The sequence below is a fragment of the Apus apus genome, chromosome 2 (assembly GCF_020740795.1).
Source record: "Apus apus isolate bApuApu2 chromosome 2, bApuApu2.pri.cur, whole genome shotgun sequence".
NCBI lineage: Eukaryota > Metazoa > Chordata > Aves > Apodiformes > Apodidae > Apus > Apus apus.
In genome coordinates, this window is record NC_067283.1 from 25,835,626 (window position 1) to 25,858,113 (window position 22,488).

Genomic DNA, 22,488 nt, shown 5'->3' on the forward strand with positions numbered 1-22,488 from the left:
TTTATTTGTGGTCTTTTGCTGTATAACTATTGTGATTTGATATTTGGGCCTTCACAGAAAGAAGGGGGGGGGAATAGAAGTCAGTTTTTCCTTTGACTTTATTATTACCAAGCTTTCCCTCACATCCCTGAGGAGTTTATATTAGAGAGGTTTATCCTACTAACAGTCTATTAGCAAGATTGGCCCCTTGTTGAAAGCATGATGGAGTGTGTGAGATTAAATAAGGTAAAATAAGACAAAGTTTTAAGTAACTAGATTGTGTGTGGACACAGAATGTATTAATCTCTGTGCTAAAGGTATTCACTTCAGTCATTAACTGTTTTGTGAACTTAGTCATTAAAAATGGCCCAGGTCTTTCTAGCAGTGCCAGCTGACAGTACTGCATGTCATGCATACGTTTCTGGTGAGGCTCTTCAAGTCTGAGATACCAAGTTGTTTTAATAGGCTGGACTTTGATTTTATTTGTCTGTGACCATGCTGTGGAGTAAAGGAAATCAAATTATCCAATGTCATAAATACGTTTAAATTTTTTTCTTTAGAATGACAAATTGTCTTCTTCAGCTGTTTAATACAGTGTAATGCTTTTAAGACTTTAAAAAACAAGGAGAAAGAAGGCTTTATTAAGTTCAATCAGTCTTTTGCCTAGGAAATTGTTCCACTTTAATTATTTTACTGCTTGAAATAAGTGCAGCTCATCTCATGTTTTCATTCAAGAGTTTGATAAATGATAGTGCCATCCACATCACAAGAAATAAACTCTTTTAGGACACAAGCAGTAGTAACTGGTAACTGCTGGTTTTGGTTGCCTCTATGACTGAAGGATTTCTGCATTGTCCCTTAGCTTAGTACACAGCAGCTTGTAGAGGTGTGTGCTTGTGACCAAACCCATGCTACGGGTACTTTAGTGTTGGTGCACTGACCTCCATTCTGGTGTTACATTTCCTTCTGCTGAAGGTTTTTGAAAGAGCAGAGCTGTCTTTCAAATAAAGACCATAACAGATCCACACCTGTGCGTTCTGAGTGTGAGAGACAGCCGTCTGAAATTATTTACTCTTGTAACTCTGGTCTCTGTTCCTGGGAAAAGGAGAAAAATGCAGAAAGTGGAAGACAATGAAGGGAAACCCGAGAGAGTGCAGCAGCACCTGTTCTTGGGGGTGGAGATGGCTTTAGCAGGGACTGCATGTCTTGGTCTGCAGCTTCAGTAAGTGCTGAACTGTACTATGTTCAGTGTCGCAAGAGGCAAACTTGTACACCAGCCCTTCTTAGTGTAACCAAGTCACTGATACATGCACTGTGCTTGGCAAGCTTTAAAACACACAATATGTTTTTCCCAAAAATATTGTAGAGGCAAAGCTAGATACAAAGTATTTGAAAAACTCCTTGGTGAGAGGAGGTATTCAGATCCAGTACTGCAAATTCCTGTCCATACGATTAACACTGAACTTGCAGCAGTGTATGTGGGGCTTTCACACATGGTTCATGTTGGGCATATACACAAGCTCTTTCCTCAGCTGTCCTTTCTAATTCATGTCACAGATCTCCAGTTACATGTATCACTGTTGGGATGTAAGAAGAGGGGAATAATTTGACTGTATTTCAGTGCTGTGTACCATGCAGCCTCGTGTGCACCTATCATCTGCTAGTGCCAATTGGACTTAGTTAGCCAACCACCTGCATAACATTTTTGGTGGTGTTTTAAAAGAAATAAGTCAGTACAGATTGAATATTGGGTACCACAAACTGGCTTAGCTAAGACCATGCTCATTCTTTAGTCTGAAGGCACCCATTCTTCAGGGCACTGAAGGCACTGCCTTCTTCAGTACCAAGCACTGCATAACATTCTGAAACAGGTTTGGGGTTTTTTTTCATACTATATTCAGGACATGATCACAGGACTTCAAAAGGGCAGTAAAAATATGCATGGTTCACCTGGATTCTTGTTGCTGTTTTCTGGAATTTGTGTTAATGAAAACAAAGTTTTCTCAAACTGCTTAATGTTTTTTTTAATTAAAAAAAAAAAATTAAATTAAAATACATCTCAATCCTAGCTTGCAGAATGTGCAGTGTTGGATCCAGCTGGAAATGACTGCAGTATTATTTTGCCATAGCACTATAGCATTTTCTCTGGAAGCTTAGCTATTCAGATTATTCGTCCCTCTTGAAGCCTTATGTTCAAGAGCTCTTCATTAGAAACATCAGTGGTATTTAATGGAAATGGATCTTGTATGTTGATATAAAAAAATCAGACCAGTAATTCAGTATCCAGTTGGTATAACATTTCCATTATAATGTAATTGTGAACTCCTTAACGTAGAGGAGGGTAGCTAAAATAACACAATATATTTGTTTTACTATTAAGTGCTTTAATGAACTTCAGGAAAATAGTTCTAACGCCGTGTTGTAAAAGCTCTGTTACTGTGTGTGCATTGACCTCAGTTCTGCAAACAATTACACTTGGGCACAGCCTGGCTGACTTCAAATGGCCAGCTCACATGTGTAAAGTTAAACATACGTGTATGTATTTGTAGAGATCAAGGCCTCACTTTAGTTTGGAAAATCTGCAATATTTCAACCAAGAGGTAGATTTTGCCACGGCACTCTGGTAAAAAGCTTTGTCTTAAAATCCAGCAGATGAAGCTTTTTTTTTTTTTCTCTGCTACTGGTGGTGAAAGTTCCTGCCAGCTGGTACTGAACAGGAGGCTGCCAGAGTTGTCCTGGCAACTTGGCAGCACTTTACAGCTCTAGAAGTAACCAACCCATCGGGTTCCTGGGGTGAGCCCATGGGTCCTTCACCAGGCGCAGCCGCACTGGTGGTGACAGGAGCCCCCCGCAAAGGAGGTGCCTCTGTTTTGGGCCAGAAACATGACCCGTCTCCCAATTCCCTGTTGGTTTCTCCTCCAGCTGGCTGTTCCACACAGCGATGAATGGACCCGCTTCGCTCGGACCCTGGTGGAGATCCGCGCCAACCGAGCCGACAGTGAAGAGGAAGGGGCGGTGGAGCTCTCGGCCTAGAGGAGGAGGAGGAAGAGGAAGAGGAGGACAAGGAGCAGTGCCTGCCGCCCAAACAGCAGCTTTCCCCCGCCGAGCACGCCAGTGTTCAGTGTCAGAGTCGGTCGCGCTGTGGCTTTTGATGCCCATGTACCTGCCAGTATTGCTCAGAGCATTCCATGTTAATCATGCTGCTTTACACAAGGCTGAAAATATCCAGAGCATTTTCATACTTCGTATTTCTGTCTGAAAAGTAAGAAAGAAAAGACAAATCAACCCTTTATGGGTTTAGTTGTTGCCTTTTAACTACTTAGTAGCTGTATTTAATAGCTAGGAACCCCTGGTTAAACTTGTGCTCACATTGCCCTTCTGGCATATTCCTATTAAATCCATATGAAGCCAGATATGATTATGTGCAGCTGTGGTGTGCTTCACTGTATGGGACTGGGCCAAGGACTTTAGATGTGGTGTTTCACATGGTGACTTACATTATGAATGGATGTACTATACGAAAGTTGCTGCTCCTTATTTATTGCGGTGTGCTGCATGGAACATATTTATTTGAAAGCATTAAAATAAATGATCCTAAAGCATGTGCATAATGAGAGAACTGCATTGTCTGTGTGCTGCTGTAGAGGTTACCTTCAAGTCCACATAACAATTACAGTACATCAGTCGTGCTTAAGATGTAAGATCTATAAAGGTTGGCTTGAGTGGACGGAGTGAGTTTCCTTTCCCTTTTTTTTTTTAAAGATGCCTATTATTTCTAGGCACTGTAACTATATTTCAAATACAGTTGGTCACTGATACTTGTCATGCAAGTTAACGCTAATAGTCTGACAAAGGGTTGTGGTTCCTGAGCATGACACTGGTATTGCCAATAAAATGTATCTCAAGCCCGCTGTGTCGCAGTGTGGTTAATCTGCCCTTGCCAGGCCTGCTCGGCCTGTTCATCGCCAGTGGCTGGCGAGGCCCAGGAAATATGTGTCTGCCCTGGCTGGCAGAACTCTCATGCAGCTGCTGTGGCAGTAGATGTCTTCAGCTGCAGGGACTGCCCAGTAAATGCACTTGCATGCATCAGATCCTGCTATGAATTTTACATGAGCAAACAATAACCCATGTCAGTATCTAGGCTAGTTTTATTTTTATTTTTTTCTCTCCATCCCTGGCAATGCACACTTATTTGCACACACACACGCAGAGTGGCACCATGGTGGCATATGCATGAAAAGCAACAGGGAAGATAAGACCTCCTCAAACCATCATGAGAGACAGGCTGGGAGAGGGGACATAGGAATAGTCTCCTTTACAACAAACTTGAGGCTTGAGCGAAGAAGCAGGGCACAGACTGATGTCATGTGTGCTGTGGTCCAGAGGGATGTTGGTGAATGCTGACCTTGGGGGTGATGCTGGTTACATTTGCATCACAACAGCACATGGACCCAGAGCACAGCTCTGACACCTGGGTTTTACAGTGGTTCACTGTCACTGGGGCAGGCAGTTGAAAAAGTAGAGAAGGAAACATTTAAAGTCAGATAGAAAAAAATATTTTGTACATATGTTTGGAGGGAATTGCATCTTGTCTTTGGGCAGTCATGTTGAGGAGTGTATCATTTAATGCTCTTTGGAGCTGTGGTCAAACACAGAACAACTGGGAAGTCTGCACTGCTAAAACCCAGAGTAGGCTAAGAAAGGGAATCCTTTGGAGAAGCTGGATTTCCCCTCTTGGTAGTTAGAAATAACGCCCAGTGAGAGTGCATGGACATAATGTCTGTGGGTTGTTTTTTTTTTCCCCTAGTTTCTCCCTGTTTTACTTTCAAAAGGCATTTGTAAGTGTTGCCTATGCATGTGGGCACAGCAGATGCGGTGCAAAGTGGGAGGGGGGAGGCAGGGGTTGGCCATTACGGGGTCACCAGATGAGGATGGCACGCACAGGCAGAAACGAGCGGTGGGAGCCAGGCAGGCAGTTCCCTGCCCTGCGACCCTGCTGGGAAACCGCCCCTGGAAGCGGGAACGCGGCGCTGGAGCGGCCTGCGCTGCGGGAAGGGGCTGCAGCCCGCGCGGCTCCTGATCCCTGTAACCACTGCCGAGCAACCGGCTGGCAAATCTGCTGCCGCTTTTTACATAGTACCATTCATTTTTTGGAACCTAAGGGGGGGAGGACGGGGGGGGGGGGGGGGGGGGGCCTGCATGTTCACCTCCCAAGCTCTCCCTGCTTCATGGCTTGTAAAATGGGTTTAAGAACAGCCTCATAAGACCTTCAGCATTTGCTGCTGTGTGCAAATTAATACAACCAATGCTCCTTTTAAAAAAATATTATTATTAATATTTTTTAATTTTTTTTTAATATTTCCCTCCTTTTTTGAGTGGAGGTCAGCAGTACACAGAAGAAACAAGGCAAACATCCACATTTCCACAGAAATGACCAGGTTTGTGTATCGAGATCAACAACATGAAAGGGCTGTTACATGCAGCTGAAGTGGATGGATGAGCACCCAAGGAGAACAAAAGGCATTTACTCCCCTTCTGCTGGTCCTGCCTGCCATGTGGTGGTTTCTGATCAACCCTTGTTGCTGCCCTTCCAGGAATCTCCAACAGTTTTTGTTTGACGATTTTCCTGCTGCTAAACAAGCAGCTCCACCTTACTGGCTTTCCAAAAGAGTCAGCATGACAAGACATTCCTCAGAACCTGCCCAGTAGGGAAATAAATACAAAATTACCCTTCATCTTCAGCAAAGTAGAGGCCATCTTCTCCAGGATCTTTTGCCTACAAACATACAGAGAAAAGAAGGAAGAGTGTGGAGAGTACACTTGATGCTCTGTCATGCCTGCTCCAGGCATGGAATGAGTTAGAAAACAGCCTGGCTCTACTCTGGGGCCACTGCAAGTGAGCTTTCTGTGAAGGACAAAAGCTGTGTGCTCAAGTGAGTGAGCTGGAGGGCACGTCATAAGCAGAAGGGTAAGAAAGAGCAAACCCAACCAGGGAAGAAGCAGGCAAGTGGCTGTGAAGATATGCAATGTGGTCTAAGGAGGGAAAGGCTGAACTGAGGTTTAGGATGGAAGCCATGACTGTGAGGTGGAAGAGACAACCGTCCTGTGCTTGATGAAGGGAAGACCTGAGTCTCCCTTGATTTCTGTGCTAAGGATCAAAGCCACACCAACACAAGTGAGAAGCAGAGGAATGGCATCGCCAGGGACTCGGGATTTGTACTGAAAGGAGCTGTGAAGGGACGTGGCAGGTGGCTCTGGAGGTGGGAGCTGAAGGCATTAGCTGAAAGGAGAAGCAGGGTTGGTTACTTCATCTTTGCGACATATACTCTGTTCAAAAGACCCCATGGAACAAAGGAAGATGATGGCCAGGGCACACTGAAAGAACACATGCTCAGCACTGGCCAACGTGGAATTCAGCCAAGGACACACAAAAACTGTGTGGGGCTTGCCAGGCCAATCATGTAAATAGCAGAACTTGAACCAAGAGGTTGTCTGAAAGGTGAAAATGAAATGGGCTACCTCCCAAGTAGGAGAGCACCACAGACACCTCCACGGAAAGACTGTCAAGAGCAAGTATTTGCTGCTTGAGATGAAGCTCAGCAGAGCTGCCTCAAGCTTGTGACTTCAAAGAACAAAGGCATGAAGGACAAATGGTGCTGGGTCACAATGACTGAGGAGGTGCAGCATTTTCCACAGGGTACTCAATAGTGCTCCACAGTGAATCTTCCAAGATGAAAGGTACTTCCTCCTGGGTCTCGAAACCAATGTCCCAAGAATTTGCTACTTCCAAAAACATAGGCACCTCTACCATGTCCTTGGAAGATCATGACCTCTTCCTGCAAATGACAGCCTGCATCTCTAGTGCTATGGAAACAATTGGGAATAGGTTCCTTCACATATGACATGGGAAAAACTATCAAGAGTTTTAGCAACATTAGACACAAACAAACACAGCCTAAGACTGGAAACCCCTCACAGAGTGAGACAACTCCTACATAGAGTGCGATGGTCCCCACTGACCAGTGACAGACAAAGGAGACTGTTACCACCAGGACAGCATCAGTCCTAATGAAGGACTCTGTGCCTAATGGCATCTCTTCCAGGAGTAGCAGCCTGTCCTCAGGAAGCTTGTAGCACTGGTTCTGCTACAAAGTCGCAAGCAGAGCTACTTCTGGGACACTCTGGCTGCACAGCCTGGGGGGTCAGCGAGCACAGAGGGAGGCTTTGCAACGTCACTGAGCAACTGGAATAAACCTAGCAAGCAGTGGTACTGCTTCCCAGGGCGACAAGGAATAGTGCAAGGTTAAAATCAGTTAAAATGATGAATACACATCTTAAAATGCTGTTTCTGTCTGAAGGGCAAAAAGCACCTTGGTGACATCCTCAGGTTCAGCACAGAGAGAGGCTGCCCATGCTCACAGCCCAGACTCTCCACTGCCCAATGGGCAGAAAACAGAACCACTGTACAGCATGTGGTGTTAAAGAAACCAGTTCATCCCAGGCTGCTTCTGTGGTTTTTGCTGTGTTTAAAACTTCCTGGAGACATTTAAAATACAAATGTCTTGAGATTTCTACATTCTCAACCATTAAATAACTTACAAATTATCACCGTCTCTGGAAATCATGGCAAATATTTCAACAGATAACAGCCTGAATTTCACAGCAGTATTTGACCAGCAAGCTTGGACAGTTCCTGTTCATCCCTGTGCCAACATGTGTGCTGGAGAGCTGAGGAGCTGAGCAGTGTGCCCTGCATGTACATCGTGGAGTGCATGGCAGGGACATTCCTGAGCAAGCTGTCCCCTCCTAAGGAAGATGCAGAGTGGTTTGTTGGGTTTCATATTTTTAGCAGGCTTAGAAAGACCTGCCCAAGTTATTTTTGAAGCCTGTGGTATGTTTGTTCACAAAAGTGTCCCCGCAAACTGTCAATATTAAGTCAGCTTAAACCCGACCCATTCCCTGGGGACCAGGCAGAAAAGCATCCCTCAGCTTCTGCTGGACCGAGAAGCACAAATACGGGGTAACTGCTGCAGGGACACTCCCTCTCCACTCTCACCCTGATAGGTAACATCACCAATATTTGATCATGCATTTTTTCTGGAAGAGTGCTGTCACAGGCACCTAGCTGGACTGCAGGAAGCAAGCGAGGTTACATTTTATCCTGTTCCTCCCACACTTTGCATAACTCACCCAGACACCCGAGGAGGACAAACACTGTCCTCAGGGCCCTTTGTTTGTAAGGCAATCTGACAGTTCCTTGGCCTGTAAGCTTTTCAGAGCAGGAATGCATCCTTTTGTGTCTGGAGGAAGCTGACTGTGGGCACAGATCTTCCCCAAGATCTCCTGGCAGAGCTGTAGCTATGAAATTGGGTTTTGAACTGGGTTGCATGTTAATGAAGCAGTCACTGGCTCTTCAACACTTCTGCCCCTGCCTCCATCCTGAAAAGGCCCTGAAAAGGACAGAAGGACTGAACAACCTCCACCACCACCACCCCACCCCCCCCAGCTAATGGGCAAAGGAAGGGCCACCATGGGTGGTGGGGTGGGTGTCAGTCCAGCCTTACTCATCTGCCTACCAGGGAGATGAAGGCTGTGGCCTTCTAAGGTGGACCTGCCACAGGAGAGCTGTGTCCAATCTTTTCTCATGGCTGGGAGCTTTGTCCCTTTGTACCTGCAATAAAGGGTAAGTCATAAATATACTGCCAAGCCTGAGAAAGAAATGGCAGCAGTGGGCAGGGGAACGGGTCAGACTTATGATTTGCTTCATAAAATACAAGCAACAGGTTTAATCACAAGCCAAGAAGTTGTGCAAGTCTTAAAATAACCCAGCTCAAACTCCTCTTCCATTCCTGGCTGCAAGGCCTTGGCTGTGTTGGGGTTCAATGTTGGTGGCAGAGATGTGGTGTGGCTGGTGCAGCCTGGGTGTCCCTCTCCAGGCTGCGGAGGAGAGCAGCTGCCGGCTAAACACACACTGGTGGCCAGGAGCTTCATCTCCCAGATCAGGGGAAACCTGCAGCTGGGGACTCAGGCATCTTCCTGAGCTGCTCACTTTCCACACACACCCTTGACAAGGTACATCAGGCAAAAAGTGAGGGATAAAGAGTAAAACCAGCTCCTAAGCAGCCTAAAATCCCAAGTGTCAAGCACAAGCAATTCCCAGTGAGAACATTTAACTTTTACGACAAGCCTTAACCAAAAATCCTGACAGCTAATTCTGGAGTAATACAAGGGCTGCTTTTTTTCCCAATTTTGAAACGAAGGAGCTGTCATCTGGGGAGACTCAAATATACAGAGTGCAGAGGTAGCAGCCGGTGGCTGTCAGAGCCCAGCACAGAGACTCTGTGTCAGCCAGACTCCACGATGCAGCAGCAGACAGACGTCATCTTCTCTCCTCACCTTCATATGCATGAGTGCTGCAGATGCTACTCCTGCCACCTCTCCATGTCACGGTGATTTCAAAATGCAAATTAGTCCAAGAGAATAATTCTCATGATGATTCAAACACAAACACAATAATAGAGTGACTTCCACCTCAGTATTCCCACAAGTTACAGTACAACATGATTCTGCATACCTAGCTCATTCTTCTGCAAAAACACTGATAACACCTCTGCACTCCCTCAGTTTACAGTCAATGTTGAAGGCACCTGGAAGACCCCCCAGGAAGACAAGCAAGACCAAATTCTTGCTTGTCTTAAGAAGTAGCACAGAAGACACCCAAGAGTACCTTGAACTGACTACTAGGTAGTAAGACTGTTCATGACACATTAATCTCCCCCCAAAAGTAAAGGTTAAAATACCAAATCCTGTTTTTTTACTGAGAAAAAAAATACTTTGTTGTTGTTGCTGTTGGGTTTTTTTGGGGTTTTTTTTGTGTGTGTGACATCTACACCAACAGATGTCTTTCTACCCAGGGAAATTCAGGTAATTTGTTCTCAAGCTGCAGATATTTTTTATAGCCTGCATGTCCAAATATTAACTTTATCTTAACCCAACTTTGTAACTGAGGCTGAAGAAGACATTTTATGTACTGTGCTGTTTCTGTAACAGAATACCATGTGTGCATCTGTTTGAAAAGTTTATTTCTATCTTCATAAATACATAATTTCTAAACACTGTGCAAGGCACCAAAAAATTAAGTAAAATCTTTTAGTTTAGAGTATTTTAATCTTTTTTGAGTCGATGAAGTAAATAAGAATCTGAAACCACCTATTTGCCAGTTACAAGCCAGCAGTTAAGGCAGGTACCATTGATACAGTGCATGAATTTTCTATTGCAATTATTTAAACAAGCAGCGTTTCACTATAGAAGTGCATATACAAACTGAATTCCAAACACCAGCAACCCAAGATAGGCACCTAGTTATGAAATTTCCTTGTATATGTAGTAGAATGCCAAAAGTTCTGCCATAAAGTGCAAAGACTATGGACAATAACACTTTCTTTTGAGCATTTTGATACCAGTAACATAATACAACCGCTAAACATTTATAAATGTGGTTTCCATTACAAAAACATGTTCCGCATAAAAGCTTCATAATACAATCCAGAAACAGAACTTGTGCGTGTACATATTTAAAAAGTTGAAGCTGGACTAGCATACTTAGGTACCGGGTACATATTTGCTGACCTCTACAGACAAGCACTAAGTTTATAACCAATTTACAGTCAGAATCTTTCCGCTCTGAGCACCGTGATATCCACTGAGACTTTCCGTTTGAGTGACGATGTGTGACGTCCGCCCTGCTGATCTGCAGCTGAGCACTGCCTGTAAGATGGTCGGGTTCACAGCTCTCACCCAGCCCTCCCCAAGAAACAGAACCTAAAATTAGTGTCTTCCCAACACAAGCACATGTCAGATGTGGACAAATACATTCATGGTCCCAAACTTAAAACAACTGGTAAGAATTTCACAGTGATCTGGTTAAGGAAGCACAAAGACAAATGATTACAACTGAAGATGAAAATGGCCTTAAAACTCAAATGAAGCTAAACTTTTATGTGATGAGAAGCTAAAGGAACCAAGTATTAACCAATTAGAAAAGTGGCTCTTTCCCAACTAATAACGAAAAATCTACAGCAATAAACTTAGGGTCCTACTGCTGCAGCAGCTTTTGAGGTAGGTGGCGATGGCTTAAACCGAGGTAGGTAAAGTCCAAACTTGTTTTCAATCCCTGCAAAAGTGGCAACTGCCAATTTATAACCACCCACATGGTCAGGGTTAGGAGCAGGGAGCGTGATCCTAGATTTAGGAACTGGCTCTGATCCAGCTGGTTTTCTGCAAAAAAAATAAAAATAATAAATGAATTTCCATAAAGTAAAACCAGGATTTGTAAAAATCTTCTCCCTCAAGTCAGCTGAATGAGACATCTGAGTGTACTTCCCAGGAAGTAACTAAATTGAATGCTACAATGTAATGAGAAATACCCTGGTTTAAAACCTCCCAGAACAGTTAGGAGCCTTCATGTTCAGTGAGGATGGCCAAATCCCGGTAACATTTGTAGTGCATTAATCCAAACTGCAGTGTGGGGGAGCAAAGGTTCCTAAGTCTTTGCTACAGTGCACAACCAATCCAGGAACCTAGGACAGTTTAAGTAATTTCTGTGGTGGCTTTCAAACTTCTGTCCCCAAGGCTTTGGAAATGATCTGCAGCTGCTCCTGGGATCATGTTAAACATCCATCTGTATCATCAATGAAGACAGGAGGCAGAGATGAAGCTCCAACAAATCGGTTTTGGACTTGGTGACACCTACACTCTTTCTTGGATGTCAAATGACCTGCCTAATCAGGGGCACAGCTCCTCCACCAAACTAACGAGGGTGCTAACCCAGCGCAGCATATCCTGACCCAGCAGGCGTCACATTTCCCCTGCAGTTATATCCCCAGCCCATTATTTAACCTCTCACTGTCTCTGTTTATACTAACACAGGTCCCCAGCTTGTAACAGTGATGTAACACATGGTAATGTCTTGCTGCAAAACAGCTACTGGAATATCATCCTGACCTCCACCAGTGCAGCGTGGCTTAAATAATATTTACAAAGCCTTTGCAAAGTGCCCTCTGCGATAGCCAGATCCTGACTCTGACACAGCAAGGAGTACCAAGATCCACAATGAACCCAGTGCAGCTTCAGGGTCCCAGGCAACACCATATACTTACACTCCCCCAAAGTCCACATAAAACCATCTCTGCAGTAGCTCATAAGTCACCAGAGTTACACCAAACTGAGGAGAAGATCGAAATACACGAGCTGAAAAGAAAATAAAAGAATTAGTAAGTGACAAAAAAGACAACTAGAAACCACTTTGTAATTAAAGGTCTTTTACACACCTCCTGCTCCTTTCCACAGAGCCTTGGGACCTTCCTCTCGAAGGATCTTCGCAAAGCAGTCTACAACACCACTGTAGGTGGTCTGTCCTGCCCGGGCTGCCACCTGTAGCCTTGTTTTGATGACATCCGCAGGGGTCACCAGAGAAGCTGCAGGCATACCTACACAACACAAATCCCATCAGGTGGCTGCCACCAACTTGTGACATATGCTACACACCTCGTTTACCCAGGGATAACCATGCCTTTGTCAGAAGAACCCAGTCACACTGGCTTTAAGCAGAAGCGAGAAGGAGACCAAGCAACAAGAGGCAGCCATTGTGGACATGGCTTCACTCAGAGAGAGCTTCTCCTAGAGCAACAACCGTATCCCATACTTCCTGCCAAGCTGGGAGGCACGGGATGGATTTTTCAGTGCTAACCAAAAACTTGCACAGTTAATAAGCACGAAGTTTTTGAAGGTGAAGTCTTATCTTCCCCTTTCCTTTTCACGCCTCTCTGTGGTTCCTGGCATTCTGGTTGCACACTGTGCTGGAACAGCCTGCACACACAATCACACACACACACACCCCGATGCAGCAATGTCACCAAGAACCAGATTACACCCTGCAACTTCAGCAAGGCACGAGAGCTGAAGTCTGAAAAAAAGGTCATTCTTCTCATGAGGAATGGCAGACTGCTCAGCTGCAAAGCCACAGCTGACATCCTCAGCAGAACATTTGGAGGAAGACTTACATTTACCCTGGCGGATAATCAGCTGAAAGCAAAAAATACTAAATTACCAGTGGGTGGTATTTCTAAAATCATTCCTATCCAAACTGCCCATGTTTAGAATTGGGAAAAAAAAAGAAAAAAGCCAAAAAAAAAAAGCACTGAGACTGTACCCAGAAGACACTGTCTCTTATGGTTTTATTACTTTTCCATTCTGCATCTGTTCCAAACCAACTCGGTCAGATGTAGATGCATAAATCTCCTCTGCTTTTTTTTTTTTTTTTTTTTTGTAGGCTTAATAACTCTGTAACAACTTTTGTCCAAACCAACATGGTCTGGCTTCAAGCACCAGAGCAGCCTTCTTGCAGACTGCTCTGAGAGATGTAAGCATGTGCATTATCACCAAAATAAGAAGTCCTCCTCCCCTCCCAGACCCTTCAAAATAAAGCACAAGCTGATCTTGCACAGTGGTCAGTCTGGCAGGCAAGTGCTAAAACCTGGTAAGGGCTTCTGAACTCCATAAATGTTGAAATTCCTCTTTGCTTAGCCTTACCCATACCAGGATATTGGCCGAGTCTTCAATTTAAAGCTGGACTTTTGTCCTTCAAAAGCCAACCAGTGTTTCAAGGAAAACCAAAGGATGTACTTAGAAACAATTCTGCTTGCTACATGTTGACTTCCATCTCCATATTCCTCATTCCTTATTATTGAGGATATTTTGCAGTTAAAGATGTTTTAAGTCCTGTTTTTAGGAGCTATGTGTACAGGACAAAAGACTTCTACAGACAAATAAAAATTTACAGGTTGCTGCTGTAAGGAGCTCACAATCGGAATGAGACAAATGGCACAGCAGGAGCTGACCATAAAAAAGAGTGAGGGGAGGAGAAGGAAGTTCATGGAGGCAATAAGCAGATGGAGCAAATTAAGGAGAGATCCTGTAGCTGATATTAGAATCATCTCAGAAAATGCTGTGACACAACTGGTTGGGACATCTGGTGAACAGTGAAAGCCAGAAGCAGATCAAGCGAGATGACAGGCACATTGCATGTGTCCCTAGCAAGAACAAAATGGAAGGACATACACCCAGCAGAAGGCAACACCCACTAGCAAAGGATGCAGGTGTGCATCTGAGCATGGCCAGCTGGAACATCCCAGCACGCTGGGACTGTGGAAAGGCAGAATTTCTCAAACCTAGATGGAGCTCATGCAGACACCTGAGGTCAGGTGACCAGGTGAGATCCCCGGCCAGAGCAGAGACCTCAGTCCAGAGACCAAGCCAGCATTTCAGAGATGGTGGGGTTGGGTTTTGTTTTGTCTTCCCTATGACTTTCTGGTGGCAAAACAGCAGACACATCCCACCAGATTTACTTGTACCCAATAAAATAAATTCCTTGTTTTTGTAAACAGTATGTTGAGTGTTGTCTCTTTAACACTCTAATTTGCTCATGAGAGTTAACCTAGGATGGGATTCACAGGAAGCACTGGATAAAATTAACTTTACAGCTATTTTGGTAAGCCATATCAGCAACAATAAAGACTGCTTCTGTGCCTGAGCTTCAAAGGGATGGTTATCTCAGTCTGCAATCACCTGACAATGGCTAGAAAGAGAAAAATAGGAAAATCTAAGAAATTACTTGGCTTAAAAATGCCAGCTTATATTTCAAGTCTGTAAATATGATCTAAAGTTCAAAAATTGTTTTGTTCCATTAAAATGGGTGAGAAATAAGCTGGCTGTAAGCTCCTGCTGGGAGCTTGGAGGCTGGCTCTGATTTGGGGAGGAGGAGGGGAGAGGATAAAGGGTTTTTAAGCACCAATCATTTGAACACAGCTGGTTTCCTGAGTCCAAAGTCAATGCCTCTGGACTACAAGCTACTGAATACTGAGCAAACCCAGAGCTGGAGCTATAGGATTCAACAAGACAGACTAACTGATCTGCACCATCAGGCTTTAGCTATGTCCTAAGCCCAGACAGTGACCATACAAGATTCCTGGCTCTTCAAGAGACAGCTCCTGTGTCCTGACCAAGAACACTTTCCCCAGGGAGAAGAAAGCTTAAAATCAAATGAGAAAACACAGCTAAACCACCAACCACCTATCTGTACTGGATTCATGCCACTCCATCACCTGGCAAGTTGCAGCAGCCTGTCAGGGGCCGTGCTGGAGGAAGAACTTGGCTGCAGCTCAGAGAGACCAAGCAGCCCCCAATGAACACGATGGAAATCCCAGCTGATGGGAGCCCTCCTGCTTGCTACACACTCCCCTAGAGGTCTTGTTGCAAAAATGTTCAATCTCATTTGTTTCCTGAAGGGAAAACCTTAAACGTAGCAGGCAGTTACCAAATGGTGGGACCCTTTGGGTGTAGAAGTTGGGTGCCCTACCAGGGACCAGCTATGCAGCAGACACAAAGGCAAGCTGAGGCTACAAAGAGTGTCTCTGTCTTTTCCCTTAGGCTCTGACGCTTAAGATAAATACATCTGTGACAAGTTAAGCATGATTTGGCTCTCCTATCCATTATGTAGCAGACTGAAATGAGCAAGTGCTCAAGATCAGACTCAGCATCTCTGTTATATCTGGATATACTAGCAGAAATGTTTTCAAGCTTTTCTGTTTTGTTTATTATATTTATATTAAAAATAATGGTAATATTCATCACAAAGCCACAAAAATGCATGGGATACTGTGGGTAGCAAGTAATTGTCATCATTTTGTCACAGGTGATGTCATTGTGTTTGGAGAGCTGTATGGCTAATATGGCTTTTGGACTCCACATACCAAAATTCAAGATGCCTTTGATCATAAAGAATTTAACAAATGCTGTGATTTTATTTAGAAACCATTTCAACAAAACTTTACCAGTTAGCCAACCAAAACAAAAACAGCACAGTAACTTCACAAAGAAAGATAATCTATGGTGACAAAACATCATCATTTAAATCTTTCCCTTTGCTTTTCCTCCTGACCACTGTGATTTTACCAGGAATTTAACAGTATCTTTATTTTTAACATCAACTCACTCCACAGCATGGTAGCTTTCTGTTACTTGGGCACAAGCTTGCAAAACACATACAGTTTTTATGAGCTTTCCAAAGTTCTTGCTGCCAGTACTGTGCTGCAGATGCAATATAGTGGCATGCAAAAATGAAATCTGGGCACTTACCAGCTATTGATCCAGCCAAGAGCAGATTTCCAGGGCTAACCCTCCCATCTTCATTTGCAAATGAAGCTTTCAAATGAGCATAACAGGGGAAGTAAATGGCAGAGAAAGGGATGTCACGCAAAAAACACGCCTTAGCACCCTGTGTTGAAAGAGAGAAGAAGTTTGGAGAATAAGCAAATTTAACATGTTGAACTATGAGCACCAGAGAAGAGAGCAACATTGTAATTTTTTTTGTTTTGTTGCAAAGGGCTTATAGAAAAAGCAGTTTCTTCTCTCCAAATTTTGAGAGATTTATGTATTTTACCCTGCCGAGGAGGGTCTGTGTGTTGTTTCTACATTCAGTGATTTCTGTCATAGTATTTATCTTGTCTACTTGTTCTTCCTCACTCCCTAGTACTGTAGCTACTTGCTGGTAACAGAGAAAACGTCATGTGTTAGAGTAAACCTTGCTAGCACCTTTGCAGAATTTTAAATAGTTCACATTGTAGCCATGCACCTGTAGTGGGAGTTTAGGATGTGGTGAAGAAGGCTGAGCCACAGGAAAGGTCTGTCCCCTCTCATTCCCTCTTACAATAAATACTTCAGGGAAAAGAGTGCCCAGTCCAAGCATCTATGCAGATATTGCAATTGATAATGCAAAATAAATTGAGAGAAAGAAGCAAAGAAAGAGACTAGGGCCTTAACACCAACTCTTTCGCAGAACAGTAACATGATGACTTGTGATTTTTGAAGTACAGGTGATCAGGGATACAAGTTGTTTCAAGTAAGTTTCAGCTCTTACTCTTAAATTTGCCTTGCTATCAGTTTTGTAAAGGGTACAAACAGACAACAAAGTTACCAGCAACATAGCTGGCTTCAAACCTAATGGGGTGGCAAACAGGCCAGGAAAGTTTTGGGATAGCAGTAAATAATTAATTGTTTTTCAAGCAAAGAGGAAAGCAAAAAAGCCACTAGGGGAGGCAACCAAAATAAAATAAAATATGAAATTATATCAATGTTCCAACAGCAAAACGGACTTGCAATCTGCCCTTCCTCATTATGTAGATCAGAGGACACCAAAGCCTGAACACATCAGTCCTGAGACTGGCAGAAAGGCACAGACAGGAAGTTGCTCTGGAAAATGCGTAAAATCTTCAGAGCTTGAGAAAGAAATGGTTTGCAGATAAGCCTAAGCCTCTTCTCTTTGAAAAGAGGGTGGAGCTGTGCTGAAACTGCTTGAGGCTCATCCATAATCCCTTCTGGGGTGCCCTTGTTGCTGTACTTCTCTTGCGTGCAGGTCTACCGGGGCATGGCTCAGTGCTAGACATTTCAGAGGGGACATGACAGTATCCACAGAATTTAAATCTAATTATATGACTGGACATATCTGCAAGTTTAGCTTGTACCATGATAGCAGTTAAAATATAGTGCTTATCTAAGGTAGATGCTGTTTCTTGAGCAAAGATGCAAGAGCCACAAGGTGTCAGAAAAACTGGAAAGTCACCCTTCAGAGAGGCAAGGCATGGGTGGGCAGGCAGGACACATGACAGGAAAACCAGGTCCTGCCAGCCAGCTTGCAGGACAGGCTAACAAGTGCAGTTTGCAGGCAAAGAATGCCTCTGAGAAAAGAAAGATTTCTCTGAAAACAGCCATTTGATCTCTAGTTAGACTTTATGTGTCACAGGCTCAGTTACCAAGCACGGTGAGCACAATATGCTCTGCTCCAACCACAGCTGCTTGCCGCCACCACATTTTCTCAGCTTATTTCTTGATGTTTTCGGACAGAGAACCAACCGCTTTCCCTGACAGTCAGTTTGGAGGTTAATGACTCCTGCTGTTAAGACCCTTTGCCTTGTTGCTCAGCTTCATTTGTCTGATTTATGCTGCCAGTTGCTGGTTCTCATTATGGCTTTCTGGATACACTGAGGAATGCCATAAAGGAACTCAAAGCAGCACTGGAAGCCGCTCCACTGTTCACCCACACTGAATGGGGCTATCAGCTATGGAATAAAGTGATGCTGGGCTGGATTCTCCTCTCAAAACTGCCTGCAAAGCCCATACACTTTATGTTGAGGGCACAGAGATGGGGAATCTTTTGTATTCACCAGAGACATGAGAATTCTGGCTTCTCGTGTGCAACAGAATCCCTTTTTTCAGTTTACCTTTAATCTTCACATAAAAGAAAATACTAAGATTTTACCACGTTCTGTATGAAAAAGCAACTTTTTAATTATCAAACATCTGCACTGTATTTAGTCACAGAAAAATGATGAAACTCACTAACGAAACATTCACAGACCAACATGGTTTCTTCAAAGATGTATTTTTAGAGCATGCTTTTCCTCAGAGCAAATCTCCTCACTGCCTTTGCCCTCAGGGCACATTAGTTTTATTTTCTTTGCCATGTTGTCATTAAACACTGCACACATTTTTTCCTCTGCATTTTTTTCATACTTTGAAATATCTTGACATAGTTAAAATAACTTAAGGAAATCAATAAACTCTGAATATGTGAGCAACTCTTAACTCTTAGCTGCTAATATTCCTCCCTTCATTAAAAGGCTCTTTTTCATGGGCCAGAAATGGCATATAGTTAATATCCCTAATAATGTATGTTCGGGTAGGCAGAGAGGGAGGGATGTCCATCAACTTAGTTGGCTCAGTGTAAACAAAACCTGGATCAAAACTTGGATCCACTTTAATAATAACCCAGCTTGGCTTTGGTCCAACATCGCAACAGCCTAAAGTTTTCCCCCATTGCTCTGTTTAAAGTCTGGGAAAGCATGTTTAAAAGCAGGCCTCATTTAACTTCAAGTTAATCATCCGCAACCAGCCCAGGCCAATTAGGAAGGCTTAGGGAGATTGGCCACAGTATCTTGAAAAGCAAAAGAAACATTTATTTTACTTCTCGCACCTTTTTGATGTGGACAACGTGCTGAAAGCCAAAAGGAGTTTTAATCAATCCCCAGAAAGCTGTAAGGATCATCCGCCCTAGTTTATTCTGACAGCCAAGGCGCAGACCTGCCAGGCATGAAATTGTTGGGAGATCCTACACACCATGACATGCGCCTCCCTCACACAACAGTCAGTTGGCTCCCACCTTCAGTCTCTTTAATAACCTTAAAGCTCTTAATCTCGGGTAGTATCTCACTGAATAAATCAACGGAGGCAAAAAAAACCCTGATTGTCAAAGATTGGGATAAATAAACCCAAGTCAGTGCTGGGGCAGGTTCTTTAGCATGCTAATTCCTGCTTATACCAGCTCTACCTGCAAATAAGGCTCTAAACAAACTATTTCTACTACAAGGGGAGGGTAATTATACTGACAAAGGCACCTCTGTGTCGGGTTGGGCAGAAGGAGCCGGCAGGTCTGGGAGACGCAGGCTTAACCTAGTCTCCTGCAGTGAATGCACATTGTCTAGTGCAGGGGGAAAAATGCCAGACTGGGGGGACCTAGCAGCATTCAAGACAACAGTGGTGCACCTTGTCTGAGAGGGTTATTTAATGCTTCTGGCACCTGTACTTACAGCCACCCCCTCTTTTTCTCCTTTACAGGTTTAGAATTTATTTGGCATGTATAATTGTTATTTTGATCCTATAGCTACAAACAATAGGCAGCATGTCATTTCTTGATCATTTTGCATTCTTCTTGGGTTTTACTTACAGATTTAACCCTTTGGAATCGGAACCCTAACAGTACCTAACAGGTTTTTTAACAGTCAGTCAAATATTACTGGCATTTGCTTTCAAGGGCTGTAGTTTTTGCTACTGTAAAATGACATTGCCTTAAAAGCTGGTATAGGTTTTTATTCACGTATATTTATATCAACCAAAATATGAAACTCATTAAACACTTTCAGTTAGAGGAATAAAGTGCTGATTTCAAATGCTATGCCAGCAACTCAAGATTCAGTTTGCAGACAAAAATCGTAGTGCTTCTTAGTTGGAAGGGCTTTTTTTTGTGATTTTCAAAGACATTTCTGAAGAGCACATATGAGAACACAGTCACAAAAAGTCATAGTGGATGAAATCAGTGTAACTCTAAACTTCTGGTACTCTGTTTCTTATGTTTATCATGCTGCTGTAAACCCATAACTGCAAGAGGTGAAATACCTCAGCTGTTACCAAAGCGACCAGGCAGGAGCTTGGTACACACATCCTGTCACCTGAGATTACACTTTCCAGGTCAACACACCAGGAACCCGTTAATGAAGTTGTTAAAAAAAAATGAAGAGATTTTTGGAAGCTTTTCTGACTAGTTTTGGAAATGCAAACTGTGTTAGCAATATCAGCCAAAGCACAAATCTAAGCTAAATATCTTCTAGTAATTGTATCATGAACATGACCATGGCCAAGGTATTCTTTCTCAAAGATCTTTTACTTCCATATTATTTACCGTCTTCTTGGGATTACAGAATAACTTTGTTGTGCAAAATTATAGAGTGGCACTATCTGTTATGCTGTAAAGCACTATTCAGAGTGTTTATTTATAAAAATAGTAATATTTTACTAGACATTTTACAGTAGATATATGGATATGAATATCTATGATGTACAAAGTAAGTAGGTGTACTTAAAATGTGTGTTTATGTTAGCACTTTAAAGATGTTTTTTGAAACCAATACAAATTCAACTGACTCTTAACTGGACTTGATGTATATTATGGTGCAAGATGGGCAGAAGACAGAAACTATATTAGCTAATCCTGTACAATCACTTCAATATTCAACTGTGACCAAAATTAAATAAAAATTATTAAAAATATTGGAAACCCAAACTATATCCTTTCCAGTTCCTGTCAACACAAATGGCATTTTGTATTAGGTTAGATTATATTTTCCCTGACTGGGATATGTTGTCTCTATATTTCTGTCATCTACAAAACATCTGTAGCCAAAGAAGAATTTACTGGTTGTAAGCTTCCATGCCCTGGTGCTTTCACAGCAACAACTACTGTCAGAAACAGACAGAGGAAACAAATTCCTTCTGCAAAAGTGCTGTTATCTGTCTCCCCAAAGGAGCATCTGGGTTTTGAGAAGTTTTAAAATACTTATTTACACAAGGAGTTCAGAATTCTAGGCAAAGGCAGAAAATTTTTTTGCCTACAGGGGCTCAACTCAGTGGTTAGTCTAACGAGCTGTGTGTGTCAAATCTTTTTATTGCTGCAATTAACAGGCATTTTATTTCTGAGCTGCATATCATTACAGAATTGCTAGTATCTGAACACCCCATGAAGGTGCAGTGAGGCTGGGAGGAAGCTTTGACTTTAAATTGATGCACTTACTATGATGGGCATTTAGTTGAAATGAAAAATCCCATCTGTTTTTCCAGACCTACTGGTCTTTAGTTCTTCAGTGAGGAAAGAAGAGAAGGAGAGGAGATCTAAATTATCTGACCTGGACCTCTATGCACTGTGATAGCAACTTTCCTCAAAATAAAAACTTTTTGAGTTACAAAGGTACAAGCCAAGATAATACTGATCTTCAAGGACATTCTCCTCAAAGCACTAGGATGGTCCATTCCACTGTGCAGAAGGCTGAGCAACCATGTCAGAAGGCCAGAATGAATGCAAAGGGAACTCATGATTGAGCTCAAATGCAGAAAGAAAAAAGGAGGCGGAAGGAGGCCCATACCTGGGCTACCCAAGAGAAATACAGAACCTCTGCTTGGGAATGGAGCAATTGAGTCAGGAAAGTCGAGGGTCAGCTGGAGTTGGATCTAGTAGGAGATGTGAAGGGGGAGTAAAATGGGCTTCTGTAAACACATCAGCAGCAAAAGGACAACTAAATAAACAGTGAGGCTGTTGCTCAATGAGGGCAGGAAACATAGTGAAAAAGAACATGGAAAATGCAGAGAAATTACTTCTGTCTTTGTGTTTTACTAGTAAAATCTGCCCTAAGGACTCTCAGCTCCACGAGCTCACCAGAGAAGTCTGCAGAAGCACAGCATTTCCTACAGACAGAACACTTAAGCCATCTGCACACGCACAATCCATGAGACCAGAAGAGATACCTCCAATGGTGTCAAGACAGCTGGCTGATGTCACTGTGAGGCTGTTATTACCCTCAAAAGGTCAAGTCAGTCAAGGGAGTTCTGATGACTGGAAGAAGACAAACATCACACTCATCTTGAAGAAGAGCAAGAAGGAGAAAAACTTCAAGCTGGAAAGTCTGGGAAACTACAAGCTGTTGTCCCTGGGAGTTTTACGGAGCAAATGCTCCTGGAAGCCTCTTCCAAGCATACAAAGGACATGAGGGAGATTGGGAATAACCCATATGGATTACCAAATCACTGCTGACCAACCTGTTTGCCAGACCTGTGGATAAGGACACAGAA

The 22,488-nt window shown here is 43.2% G+C and overlaps 2 protein-coding genes across 10 annotated transcripts in view; one reads left to right on the forward strand and one right to left on the reverse strand.

The window, feature by feature from the left end:
* DYNC1I1 (dynein cytoplasmic 1 intermediate chain 1) overlaps positions 1–3,884 on the forward strand; it is a 189,215-nt gene extending 185,331 nt beyond the window's left edge. For all 7 annotated transcript variants that reach the window (XM_051610895.1, XM_051610898.1, XM_051610900.1 and 4 more), the window contains one exon: positions 2,902–3,884. In XM_051610895.1, coding sequence (XP_051466855.1) covers positions 2,902–3,012 — 111 coding nt within the window. In that variant the 3' untranslated portion in view covers positions 3,013–3,884. The remainder of the gene's footprint in view (positions 1–2,901) is intronic.
* A 6,160-nt stretch (positions 3,885–10,044) lies between these two features.
* Positions 10,045–22,488, reverse strand: part of SLC25A13 (solute carrier family 25 member 13) — a 100,718-nt gene continuing 88,274 nt past the window's right edge. For all 3 annotated transcript variants that reach the window (XM_051609500.1, XM_051609499.1, XM_051609502.1), the window contains 4 exons: positions 16,174–16,312; positions 12,309–12,467; positions 12,138–12,228; positions 10,045–11,256 (listed from right to left, as the gene is read on the reverse strand). In XM_051609500.1, the coding sequence (XP_051465460.1) occupies positions 11,067–11,256; positions 12,138–12,228; positions 12,309–12,467; positions 16,174–16,312 (579 nt within the window). In that variant the 3' untranslated portion in view covers positions 10,045–11,066. The remainder of the gene's footprint in view (positions 11,257–12,137; positions 12,229–12,308; positions 12,468–16,173; positions 16,313–22,488) is intronic.